Raw genomic sequence first — 13,600 nt, 5'->3', positions numbered from 1 at the left:
AGGGAGGTGGTGTATACAAATCAATGGGAGAGTGCTCTCCCATCGATTTAGCATGTCTTCACGATCAATTGCAGCAGTGCCAATCTACCAGTAAGTGTAGACATGCCCTAAAGAAAAATAGGCATAAAACTCCTCAGCCTTCTTTCCGTTACTAGCTCTACTTCCCCTTTAAGAACTCGACCCACTCTTTTCTTTTTTCTTGCTACTAAGTTATTTATAGAACCTCTTCTTATTGCCTTTTATGTTCCTTGCTGGGCGTAATTCATTTTGTGCCACAGCCTTTCTGATTTTGTTTGTACTTCTTTGTGCTATTCGTTTTTACTCCTCCTTACCAATTTGTCTACGTTTCCACTTTCGGTAGGATTTCTCTTTTGATTTTCAGATTATTAAAGAGCTCCTGATTCGGCCACATTGGTCTGTTACTGTTCTTTCTATCTTCCCTTCGCATTGGGATAGTTTACTGTTGAGCCTTTAACATTGTCTCTTTGAGAAACTGCCAGCTCTGCTGAACTCCTTTTTCCCTTAGCTTTTCTTCCGATGGGAATTTACCTACCACCTCTCAGAGTTTGTTAAATATACCTTAACTAATTTAATTCATTTATTTTTACAAATAACAAACAAACCACATAGGTAGCAGGAGAGAAGAAATCATAATATAGCTGAAATTAAAAAAGCATACCCCTCCACAGGAGCTGTTCCAACTAATCATAGTGCTGGGAGGGTATGGTTTGATGCGTGTATGATCCTAGATGAACATCTTACATGTCTGTGTATCAGCCACAGTGATTGCAATCTCTCAAAGATCATTAACACATTCACAGACCTATACATTTCTTTGCCTTAGTGCTGAGAGTTTGATAGTAAACATGATTTTGATTTCAGATAGGAAACACAACTATGTATGTAAATATATACCATGTTTAAACCTGAGATCTTCCCTTTTTGATTGTTGAGTTCTTTAAAACACTGGTGGGATGCTCAGCAAATACTGACCATCTTTTTGGTATACTTTCAAAACCTGTCAAAGACAAACATATTTTTCTGTTGTTTTTTTTTTAAATAAGGGAGATAATTGCAGAATTTTCTCATGTGTCTAGAAAAAAAAAACCCGCTGTGTTCGATTTTAGCCTCAGCTGCTTACTCATGAAAGAGAGAGAGAGAAATCTTATTTCATGGGAATCATTCAGAGCATTAATAAACTCAACCTCACTGCATCATGTTGCCTTCAAAAATAAATAGTACAATATCCTTTTAATTATACATACACAGTAGCTTAAAAGGAGACAAATGACAAAGAAAAATCCACATGATAAAAGCCTGCTAAACTTGCAGCATCCCTTGATCAAGACTTATTATAAAACATTCACAGCAAACTCCTCCTCTGGCTGTCTTTAAGCCTTCTTTAAAACCCTTCCACTAAAGACATACAGCAAAATCAATCAAAAACATCACCGTTGTCGTCACTGCATCATTGTTATAAGCCACCCTGCTGTGGCTTGCTAATCTAAGAGAACAATAACCAGAGTGAAAACAATCAAAAGCGGGTTAAAGTTAGACTGGAATATCGTTGTCTTCTTGTCCTTGACTCTGTTTCAGAACAGTAAACAGCACTTACTTATTACTCAACATGGGGGGGGGGGGGGTGTATAGACAGATAGATACCAGGAAAAAAGGCATTTAGGCATGGCTCTTTGTGTAAAAATCTGACTTTCTAGTTTCAATAGGCCATTGGTTTGGGCTGGGGTTAGCGTTAGAGCATTGTGGGAGGAGGTTCTTTTTTATAATTGTAGAAAAACTCTTGAGTGTGGTGCAGGCACCTGCTTAATGTATGTATAACATGCATCTCTTTAGATTTATTTGGAGGCTGCTCCTTTCTTTTAGTCTATAAATGTCATTTAAATGCGGTGGCACTTTTCTTTTCTTCCAACAGTCTCAAGGACAAAAATAAAGGCCAACTAATTCCACCAGTAATGGAGCAAACTGTGTTCTACCTGAAAAGTAAAGGTGAGATCTGCTTTTATTTGGCAGTGGGTGGGGGGAAACATCTGCACAAGGGTATCATTATGAAATTATACAGATCTCAGGGCCCAATTCACCAGCGTTCTTAGGCACATACCTAATTTGAAGCATATGCCTAGATCCCAAAGAAACCCGTGGCTTCAGTGAAAACTAAGCACATGCTCAAGTGCTTTGCTGAATAGAGACCTCAACTGACAAAAACTCTGGTAGGGCTATTTTATTATTACATAGTTGTCCCGTAAAAAAAAAAATGTTTGTGGGTTTTTGGTTTTGTTTTTTTGCTTTCAGGTGCAGGAAATGGCAAGTGAAAAAAGAATGCTTGAAATACACATCCTGGCCCATATTGTGCCATTGATTTCTTTTTAAGTAAAACTCCCAGTAAAAATCAATGGGGAGTTCATATTAAAAAAAAAAATAAATCAATGTCATAAGAAACTCAAACTTTAAAAAAAATCTACTTTTCAGGAGTGAGCCTGCAGTCCTCTCTCAGCAAAATATTCCCATTGACATCAAAGTTCCTTTGACTGCAGGTCAGATCCTGCATTTATAGTTTATAAAATGTATATCCGTTACCAACTAAGGGCGGCATTGTTGGTTGCCCTATACACCCATGCAGGAAAATATGGGAGCATGAGATGCCAACTACCCAAAAGGTTGTTACGTCCCTTCCCAAACAGCTGGCCAAGGAGTTTGTGGGGAGTGTCTTGGCTCCACCCTAAATGCATCAGCCAGTGCAGCTGATCAGCGTAAAGAAGCAGCATTGTGTGACAGATACAGAGTTCATGTAGTTTACTTCCCACTAGAGAAGAGGAGGTGTGGTGGACAGAGACCAGTTTCTGACTCTCAGAGCATCACATTCTGGTTCCTGGTCTGCTTCTGGCACATTGCAACTGTGCACTTTGAGCCTTTATTTTTAATAATACTTCCATAGCATTTTTTGTCCAAAGATCTCAGAGTTTCACAAACATGAATGAAGCCTCACAGCAGCCCTGTGGGGTAGATGCCAGGATCATCCCTGTTTTATGGATGGTTAAACTGAGACATGGCACTGTTCAGTTACTTGCCCAAGGTCACATAGTAAGTCAGTGGAAGAAAAGGAATGTAACCCAAGAGTCCAGATAAGAGCTGTGTGAAACTTTTAACAGCAGAACATGGATAGATCCAAGTGAAAAAACACTGGCTCGGATTCTCTTTTAAAAGCCAGTCTTTGGGCTTAGCTTGCCAAACGTTTCACTAAGGATGGGAAACCTTTTGAATGGGGTTAAAAGAAATCTTGGCTGATTTTTGTTTGTTTACTTTTTATATTTTGTTTCGCTTCTGGTGGAAACCATGTTCAGCTCTGTTTTTGCACCCAAAATAAGGCAGTTTTATCTGAGATTTCCTTTTTTTAAAAGTTATTTGTTTCGATGGTACACCAATACCAAGAATAACAGTATGCATTCAGGGTATAATTCACCCCTTTTCAGAAGTGGGCCCACACAAGGCCTATGCAGCATGTAAGTCCCACTCTAGATTTTGTGCTGGCCTTCTGAATGGAGTGAATTTTACCCTCAGTATTCATGTTCATGGTCAGTAAGATTTGGTTTGAGTTTATTAGATCATTTTAACCCAGAACTCAAATGATTCAAACCTGTTTGAACTGCCTCTGGAAAGGATCCGTACTAATCACTGCAAAGAAAAAAAAAAAAAAAAAAGCCCCTTCTCGCACTATTGGTGGCTTCCTGACTGAGATACTGGCTCCATTGAAGTCAATGACAGAACCCCCATTGACTTCAGTGGAGCCGGGGATTGACCCATAGTTTCTTGGTCTAATCAGGAGGCCATGTAAGCTAACATTTTAGTTTATTACACATTAAATAAAAATCCATGTTGTATTCATACCTACAGTAAAATTAATTCATTGGCATATTATCTATATGTCCAAATGAGGGAGATAATGAACGAATACCTACTGCTGATTGGCAAGAAGTTGAAGACAGCATCCATAAAGGTATATAGAGCAGTTCGTTCCTTTCCTCTCAGACATATGGATGCCTTCAATCACCTGCAGTATCCAGAGGTCAAATAATGGAGAGCGGGCCAATTCTGCTGTTATACTAACCTCATACCTTCAGTATGTGAGCGCCTCTACTGGGGTTTTTAGTGAGAGCCTTTGGATCCACTTGAGTTCCTCTTTTTGGAGCCTCACTTAACGGTAAGTGGGAGTAATGCTTCCAGGCCAAATTAGAAGATGGAACCATTCCAAGTGTAACGTGCCAAATGTCCTGCGGCTAGGTGTAGAGAATGAATCCTGTTCGCTGCTAGGAATGTGCTAAGGCAAGGGAATTAGCAGCAACTGCAGACTATCTCTGTGATTGTGATTGTAAATAGGTAATTTATAATCTCCAGAAGCCACAGTGCATGTTCCCATACAGTACACCCACCTCCATATGACGAAAGCAGTTAGCTCTACTCCAGACACATCCCACCATCGAGATTTTGACTGTTACTTCAGTTTAATACATTTAGGATGCTTACTTCATACTAATCTTAATAGACTAAATCCCTCCCTCATGTGACCCCACTGAAGTGTGCTGAGTTAAACCGAGGATGAAGTTGTCTTGAATTATGACAAATTTATTGTCTTGAAACTAATTATAAAAATACAGTTAGATCAATTTACATTTTCTGAGAGTTTTTGGCTGTGTTTTTGGACCGGTGCATGCACACGGACTTCCTCTTGAATATTTTAGAGGTGCAGCAGGAAATGAAGGTACTGTAACCATGATTATCCTCTGACAACGTGTCTTTCCATAACAGTCTGCTGGGCAGATTTGGTACCACACCTCCTGTACTTCTTATTTTGTTTCTTTCTTGATGCTCTCTCTAGTTCACTGCTACACTGACCCCATGCTCTCCCGCTTCACCAACTTCTGAGTCTGGCCTAGATACCCTCTGTCTGCTATAGCAGCGACATCAAAAGCACAAAAGAAAAAGAGCAGGCTTTCAGTTTTCATTGTTGTGATGAGGGAAAGCACTGGGTCAGCCTTGTCATTGCAAAGTCTTTTCCAGATGAAGTGATTTTGTCACCCGGTGGGCAGTAATAATCCTTGAGCTTTCTCCAGACCACATCCTTTTTTTTTTTTTTTTATTCTTTTAGCTAAAAAGTAACTATAATCCACCAGTTTGTTCAGCACATTTTGCAGAGCCTGTGAAGGGTAGGGGTTAAGGAAGTGTGATGATTCTTCTTAACAAAAGTTCTCAGTCTGGATACATTTAGTTCCTCTGTAACTTTTTTCAAAGCTACATATTCTAGCCAAGCACGCCCAAGCCTAAGTACTTCTCCTTTTTCCTTTCTCTTTGTTCTGGATTAGGCTCTAGGCACCTGCTGTGGGGATGGGCTGTCCCAGTGCTCCGCTATCCCCCACTTAAGCACAGATCTGTTTAGGGCTGCCATGTTTCCAGCCATAGGGAGTTCACTATGAACCATGTTTCTAAGAGACCATGGTTTGTGAGTTGGGAAGTTTTCTGACATCTGCAGCCTCCTAGCACATGTAATGCAGTCAAAGTGTTAACCAGTAGAGAGTGGGCATGCACTTTTGCACCTGCTTAAAAGAGCATAGATTTCATTGTACCTGGTGTTCACTGCAATTTTAATGCCTTGACTGAAGCTAGAGTCTCTCAAAGACTTCCATTGACTTCAGTGAGCTTTAGATCAAGTACTTAAAGTTTGGGGACCTCAGAGAAGCAGCCTGCCATCAAGTTCTGGCAACTCAGGGAGTCTGGCTAGCAGTTCTTCCCTGCACACACAATAAAGGCTACAGTTCAGTCTCAGGCACAAAACCAATTGTGTCCAAGTCCACCTGGTTGGAATCCTGTCCTGGCTGACAAGATTCCTGTGGCAAAGCACAGGCTAAGCAGAGCAGGAGGTAGCCCTGATGATCTTTTAGGGTGCTGCACCAAACCAGAACAAGTCTCCACCTCTCAAGCTGCAGCAGTCAAGCACTAGGTAGAAGGGAGTCCAAACTCCCTTTTCACACAGAGAGACAAAGTAACCTTCACTAGCCTGAAGAGAGAGGATCTCCAAACTCAAATCTTGTTCTGCCAGCCCAATTATTGAGCTAACAAGGGACTGTATGTTGATAATCACTTAACAGGGATTGGGAAGTTCTTAGCTTTTAATCACACAGGAACTTTTTAAGGAATCCCTGTCTGAGGTGTCATTATTATGCTAATAATGTTGTTAGTATTATTTTAATTTAAATGTATATGTTTACTCATTGCCAACAATATCCCCAAAAGCTTGCAGTTTGAAAGATAGGCACACAAAATGGGGATGAAGTGGGAAATGCAGAGATTGGGACAACTTCTCACTTTAGGGCCTAACGGAAGTCATGAGTTTTTCATAATTCATAGATTTCAAGGCCCAAAGGCACTATTATGATCATCTGGTCTGATGTCATGCAGGACAAAGGCCACTGAATTTCACCAAGTGAAGTCAACATCTAAGGGATAAAATTAAAGGGGGAAAGGAGCTCACCAGAGCTAGCAGTTTCTCAAAGAGATAATAGTAAAGGCACAACTGCAAACTATCCCAATGCAAAGGAAATATAGGAAGAATAGTAAGAAGCCAATATGGCTCCATCAAGAGCTCTTTAATGACCTGAAAATCAAAAATTAATACTTTAAGAAGAGGAAACATGGACAAATTGCTAGGAAAGAGTACAAAAGAATAGCACAAACATGAAGGGACAAAATCAGAAAGGCTAAGGCACAAAATGGGTTACATCTAGCACAGGACCTAAAAGGCAATAAGAAGAGGTTCTTTAAATACCTTAGGAGCAAAAGAAAGACAAAAGAAAATATAGGTCGTCTGCTTACCCGTTGTTAACTGACATCAAGAAGGCTGAGGTGTTTAATACGTATTTTGCTTCAGTCTTCACTAAAAAGGTTAATGGTGACCAGATACTCAACACAATTAATAGTAACAATAAGGAAGAAGGAAGTCGAGCCAAAATCAGTAAAGAACAGGTGAAAGAATATTTAGATAAGTTAGAAGGTGGCAGGAACTGATTAAATTCATCCTAGAGTCCTTTAAGGGACTAACTGAAGCAATCTTTGAACAGTTAGCAATTATCTTCGAGAATTCATGGAGGACAGGTGAGATCCCAAGAGGACTGGAGAACATAAGAATGGCCATACTGGGTCAGACCAGTGGTCCATCTCGCCCAGTATCCTGTCTTCTGATAGCGACCAATGTCACATGCCTCAAAGGGATGAGAAAAACAGGGCAATTATCAAGTGATCTATCCCCTGTCGTCCAGTCCCAGCATCTGGGACTCAGAGGCTTAGAGACGCCAAGAGCATGGGGTTGAATCCCTGACCATCTTGGCTAATAGCCATTGATGGACTTATCCTCTATGCATTTTGAACCCAGTTATAGTTTTGGCCTTCACAACGTCCCCTGGCAACGAGTTCCATAGGTTGACTGTTCATTATATGAAGCTGTTCTTATGTTTTTTTTTTAACATGCTCTTAATAATTTCATTGGGTGAACCCAGGTTGTTGTGTTATGTGAAGAGGTAAATAACACTTCCTTGTTCACTTTCTCCACACCATTCATGATTTTATAGACCTCTATCAGATCTCCCCTTAGTCCTCTCTTTTCTAAATAGAGTAGTCCCGTTTTTTTAAATCTCTCCTCATATAGAAGCTGTTCCATACACTTAATCATTTTGTTGCCCTTCTCTGTACTTTTTCCAATTTCTAATATATCATTTTTGAGATGGAGTGAGCAGACCTGCATACAGTATTCAAAGTGTGGGCATACTGTGGATTTATATAGTAGCATTATGATATTTTTTGTTTTATTATCTAGCCCTTTCCTAATGTTCCTAGTATTCTATTAGCTTTTCTGACTGCTGCTGCACATTGAGCAAATGTTTTCAGACAACTATCCACAATGACTCCAAAATCTCTTTCTTGAGTGGTTACAGCTAATTTAGACCCCATCATTTTGTATGTACAGTTGGGATTATGTGTTCCAATATGCATTACTTTGCATTTATCAACATTGAACTTCTGCAATTTTGTTACCCCGTCACCCAATTTTGTGAGACTTCTTTGTAACTTTTCACAGTCTGCTTTGGATTTTAACTCTCTTGAGTAATTTTGTGTCCATTTTTCCAGATCATTTATGAACATGTTGAACAGCACTGGTCCCAGTATAGAACCCTGTGGGACACCACAATTTACCTCTCTCCCTTCTGAAAACTGACCATTTATTCCTATCCTTTCATAGTATCATAGAATATCAGGGTTGGAAGGGACCTCAGGAGATCATCTAGTCCAACCCCCTGCTCAAAGCAGAACCAATCCCCAGTTTTTACCCCAGATCCCTAAATGGCCTCCTCAAGGATTGAACTCACAACCCTGGGTTTAGCAGGCCAATGCTCAAACCACTGAGCTATCCCTCCCCCAGTTGCTTTTAACCAGTTGCTGATCCATGAGAGTACCTTCCTTCTTATCCCATGATTACGTAGTTTGTTTAAGAGCCTTTGGTGAGGGACCTTGACAAAGATTTTATGAAAAGCCAAATATTCCATACCACTAGATCACCCTTGTCCATATGTTTCTTGTAGGGTGTCAACAATTCTAATAGATTATAAAAGCTGTGTTGATTCTTCATCAACAAATCATGTTCATCTGTTTCTGATCATTCTGTTTTTTACTATAGTTTCAACCCAACTGAAGTTAGGCTTACTGGCCTGTAATTGTCAGGATCTCCTCTGGAGCTTTTAAAAAAAATTGTCATCACATTAGCTATCCTCCAGTCATCTGGTACAGAATAGGTTATGTACCACAGTTAGTAGTTCTATAATTTCATATTTGAGTTACTTCTGAACTCTTGGGCAAATACCACCATGTGGTCTTAGTGACTAGTTATTGTTTAATTTATCAATTTGTTCCAAACCCTCCTCTATTGACACATCAATCTGAGACAGTTCCTCAGATTTATGACCTAAAAAGAATGGCACAGGTATGGAAATCTCCTCTACAGTGAAGACAGGTGCAAAGAATTCATTTAGCTTGTCTGCAATGGCCTTTTCTTCCTTGAGTGCTGCTTTAGCACCTCGATCGCCTAGTGGCCACACTGTTTGTTTGGCAGGCTTCCAATACTTTGTACTGACAAAAACTAACAGCAAACTTTTTTTTGTCTTTTGCTCTTCAAATTCTTTTTACCCTGCCTATTTACACTTTTACGCTTGACTTGGCAGAGTTAATATTCCTTTCTATTTACCTCAGTGGGATTCAACTTCCAGTTTTTCAAGGATGCCTTTTATGCTTCTAACTTCGAACTATTTTGGTCCTTTTTTTTTTAATTGGGGGTGTAGATTTAATTTGAGCCTCTATTATGGTGTTTTTAAAAGTTTCCATGCAGCTTGCAGGCATTTCACTCTTTTGACTGTTCCTTTTAATTTCAGTTTAACTAGCTTCGTCATTTTTGTGTAGTTCCCTTTTCTGAAGTTAAATGCTACTGTGATGGGCTTCTTTGGTATTGCCCCTCTACCAAGGATTTTAAATTTAGTTATACTGTGGTCACTATTACTGAATGGTTCAGCTATATTCACCTCCTGTGCGCCACTTAGGACTAAATCAAGGATTGCCTTTCCCCTTGTGAGTTCCAGCATTATCTACTCCAAGAAGCAGACATTAATGGTGTCTAGAAACTTTATCTCTGCACCCTGTCCTGAGGTGACAAGTACCCAGGAGATAGATGAAATCCCCCATTGTAATTGGGTTTTCTATTTTGATAGCCTCTCTAATCTTCCTGAGCATTTCACCATCACCATCCTGGTCAGGTGGTCGGTATTATATTCCTATTGCTATACTCCTATTATTCAAGCATGGGATTTCTATCAATAGAGATTCCGAGGTATATAGCTTGATTCATTTAAGATTTTTACTGTATTTGATTATGCTTTCTTTCACATATAGAAGCACAAACATAGAACATATCTTTAAAAGGGGGAAGAAACAGGACCCAGGGAATTATAGACCAGTCAGCCTAATGTCAATACATAGAAATATACTGGAACAAATTATTGAACAATCAGTTTGTAAGTACTTAGAGGATAATAGGGTTATAAGGAATAGCCAGCATGGATTTGTCAAGAACAAATCATGCCAAACCAACCTAATTTCCTTCTTTGACAGGGCTACTGGCCTAGTGGTGGGTGCGGAGAGTTGTGGGGGGGGCAGTAGACATGGTATATCTTAGTTTTAGTAATGCTTCTGACCTTCCCACATGACATTGTCATAAGCAAATTAGGGAAATGTGGTCTAGATGAAATTGCTATAAAGTAGGTGTGAGAGATATGGCAATGTCCTACAATATACTGGACAAACCTTATTGAATTAAGTTTAAGGATCTTCGGAGTACATTGTATTAAAAATGCAAATGTTTATGTATTACTGCGGAATTGTATACATCTCTAGGTAAGAAACATGAGCAATGTGAACTCTGGGAAGTGTTAGGAGCTTCAAAGGACTATACGAAACAATGTGAACTTATACAGTTAAGTGAGTGGAAATACCTGGGGGAGGTGATTGCAAATTCCCCATCTCCAGACCTAGCCTTTTGAAGCTACATCTTGAGGAGAAACCTATTGTCTGACTAGTCACCTATTCTCAGTCTCTAAGGATCAAAGATCCAAACTGTATAAAGGAGACAATCCCAGATTCATGGGGGGAGTGTTTGTTCTCAGCCAACGATGAGATCTACTTGCATCATCCCATAATTATTTTTTCTCCAAATATTAAGTAGTTTTGTTAGTCCATAGCATAAGGCCTTGTCTACACTACAGAGTTTTGCCAACACAAGTTATGCCAATGAAAGAACAACAGTATAATTACATAGCTTGCGCATGTTCACACAATGCTGCTTCTGTTGGCCGAGCACATCCACAATTGGTACTCTAGCACTGACCGAGAGAGCAGTGCCCTGTGGGTAGCTATCCCACTGTGCTACTGGCCACCTTCTACAGCTAGGAGTTGTGGAAAGGCAGAGTGGATTGCAGTGCATCATGGGTGTGGGCTTAATGTCCCATGATGCAGTTTTTTCTGTCCCATCATTCCATGGGCTTCCAACTGCATTTCACAGTATTTTTCAACGGCCCCTGTTTACGGTGCACCTGCCATCTCTGTCTGAAAGGGTGGATCCTGCACTGTTCTCTACTGTTGTGGTCCCTGTTATGAACACATTGCAGATGGTCATGCAGTATATCATGAGCTCCCCATCTGAACAGGAATCAGAAGTGCCTGACCTGTTGTGTGCTGTGGAAAGAAACACCAAATTACTTTTGGCATTCTCAGAGCAGTGCGCACCATCACTTTTGGGCTCGGGGGAAAAAAGGACTGAGTGGTAGGATCATGTTGTTATGCAGGTCTGAGATGTTGAGCAGTGGCTGCAGAACTTTCGGATGCAGAAAGCCACCTTCTTCTTCAAGAGGTGTCCCTGTGGGTGCTCCACTGGAAGTGTGGGTGTGCCCCTGTTCGGAGATTTTTACAGCAGTACCCGTATCGGCCGCGCATGCGTGGAGCCTGCCTTACATACCAGTCCTGTCTTAATAGTGAGCATGTGCGGCCAAACTCCTCAGTTCCTTCTCTACCGTCCCCAGCCAGAGTTGGACCTATAGCAGACTCATTAACTTTTCCTCTTAGTTTAGTACTCTAGTTACTAGATAAGTTCATCCCCTTAAAAAAAAAAATTGTTCCTGCTTGTTCCTCTCAGCCTCCAGCCGACGCTAATATGCCTGGCTCCCCAGGATTTAAGCGGTGCACTATGTGCAGGGACGCCATCCCTATCTCGGATGGTCACTCCCAGTGTATAAAATGCCCGGGGGAGTCCCTCATTCCTCAGAAATGTGCCCATTGTTCCAAAGTAAAATTCAGGACACATAAAAACAGAGAACGCCGCCTGAAAATGATTCTTGGGCAGAAGTCACTCGGACCTGCTTCTCACCCAGGTATGGGCTCCTCAGTGAACTGCAGCCCTTCCATATCCAGAAAGGACAAAAAAGGAAAACGTCTGCCTTCCTCACCCAGAAGGGAAACATTGAAAGCAAAAGGGTCGCTGAGCAGGTCTATTTTTCTATGCAGACCTTCCCCCGGCTCAGCACCTTTGATGTGCCGGTTCTCCGGGCATTGCGCTAAACCCGCCTGTGGCTGCGGCAACGGCAACAGTGCAAGCTCCCAGTGCCGAGACTTCAGGCTTCAAGTTGCCTACCTCTCTCATGGCACTGTCCAGCACCGCAGTGGACACGGTGCCAGCACAGAGGACCTTGCCGGAGCAGACCCGGACTGCGCTTACCTCCTTGGCACCGCCGACCTCAGCGCATGCATTGAGCGCTATGGTGCAGAGAACAACCCTCCAGTGCCGCAGGCACTCCTAACGGAGGGTTTCTCTCACACAGACTCTCCGGCACTGCAGTTCGTTCATTCACCGGACCTACAGGTGTCACCTAACCTACAGTCACCTCTACTTGACACCTATTTTTCTCTGGACATTCACATGCAGTCCGGACACCTGTCTCTGTCTGTATCTCACTTTTCTAGTGATGAGGAAGCCATAGTGCAGGGAGACTTTTCACCATTCCAGTTCTCCCAGTCACAGAGCCAAATCAGCACTGGTCACAGAAAATCTAGGTCTTCGTTCATCAACGACCTCCATCCCTGGTATACAAACCTGTGGATGGCACCACCTTCCCCGGTCATTGGCAATACAGGATCCCTGGGCACCATATAAGTGATTCCACTATGATCGTCAAGATGCCAGAAATAGGAGCAATGCCACCTTGCCACCACCAGTGCATACGGCTACGAATGAGACAACAACAACAACAACCTGTTACTTCACACTTCTATGAACACACTACAAATGCTTCCCCAACCCTTGTGGAGCCTGTATCCGCACAGGATGAGGCTATACTGCCTCCCCCACCAACGCTGTCAGATGACTTCTTAAAATTTCAAGACCTCTTCAAAAGAGTCGCCAATGAGTTGAGGATTAATCTGGAGGAAGTTTTCTGAAAACCAACATGAGTTGACTGACATCCTGCAACCTTCCTCCACATCCAAGGTTGAATCATAGAATCATAGAATATAAGGGTTGGAAGGGACCCCAGAAGGTCATCTAGTCCAACCCCCTGCTCGAAGCAGGACCAATTCCCAGTTAAATCATCCCAGCCAGGGCTTTGTCAAGCCTGACCTTAAAAACCTCTAAGGAAGGAGATTCTACCACCTCCCTAGGTAACGCATTCCAGTGTTTCACCACCCTCTTAGTGAAAAAGTTTTTCCTAATATCCAATCTAAACCTCCCCCACTGCAACTTGAGACCATTACTCCTTGTTCTGTCATCTGCTAGGTTGCCTTACCTATAAATCCAGCCATTATGAATCCTGCCAAAACCATATGGCAGACACCAGCTATGAGCACACCTACCTGTAAGTGAGCTAGCCGGAAATATTTTATTCCTTGCAAAGGATCTGAGTTCCTTTTACTCACCCAGCACCAAACTCATTGATAGTAGAGGTAGCTAACC

General features: G+C 41.6%; 1 protein-coding gene across 1 annotated transcript in view; it reads left to right on the top strand.

The window, feature by feature from the left end:
- The window catches only part of ARHGAP8 (Rho GTPase activating protein 8), a 127,872-nt gene that overhangs the window by 92,753 nt on the left and 21,519 nt on the right, over positions 1–13,600 (top strand). Inside the window, exon 9 of the mRNA XM_048825080.2 lies at positions 1,931–2,004. Coding sequence (XP_048681037.2) covers positions 1,931–2,004 — 74 coding nt within the window. The remainder of the gene's footprint in view (positions 1–1,930; positions 2,005–13,600) is intronic.

This window comes from Caretta caretta, chromosome 1 (assembly GCF_965140235.1).
Source record: "Caretta caretta isolate rCarCar2 chromosome 1, rCarCar1.hap1, whole genome shotgun sequence".
Classification (NCBI taxonomy): domain Eukaryota; kingdom Metazoa; phylum Chordata; order Testudines; family Cheloniidae; genus Caretta; species Caretta caretta.
This window is presented reverse-complemented; position numbering and strand designations above follow the sequence as displayed.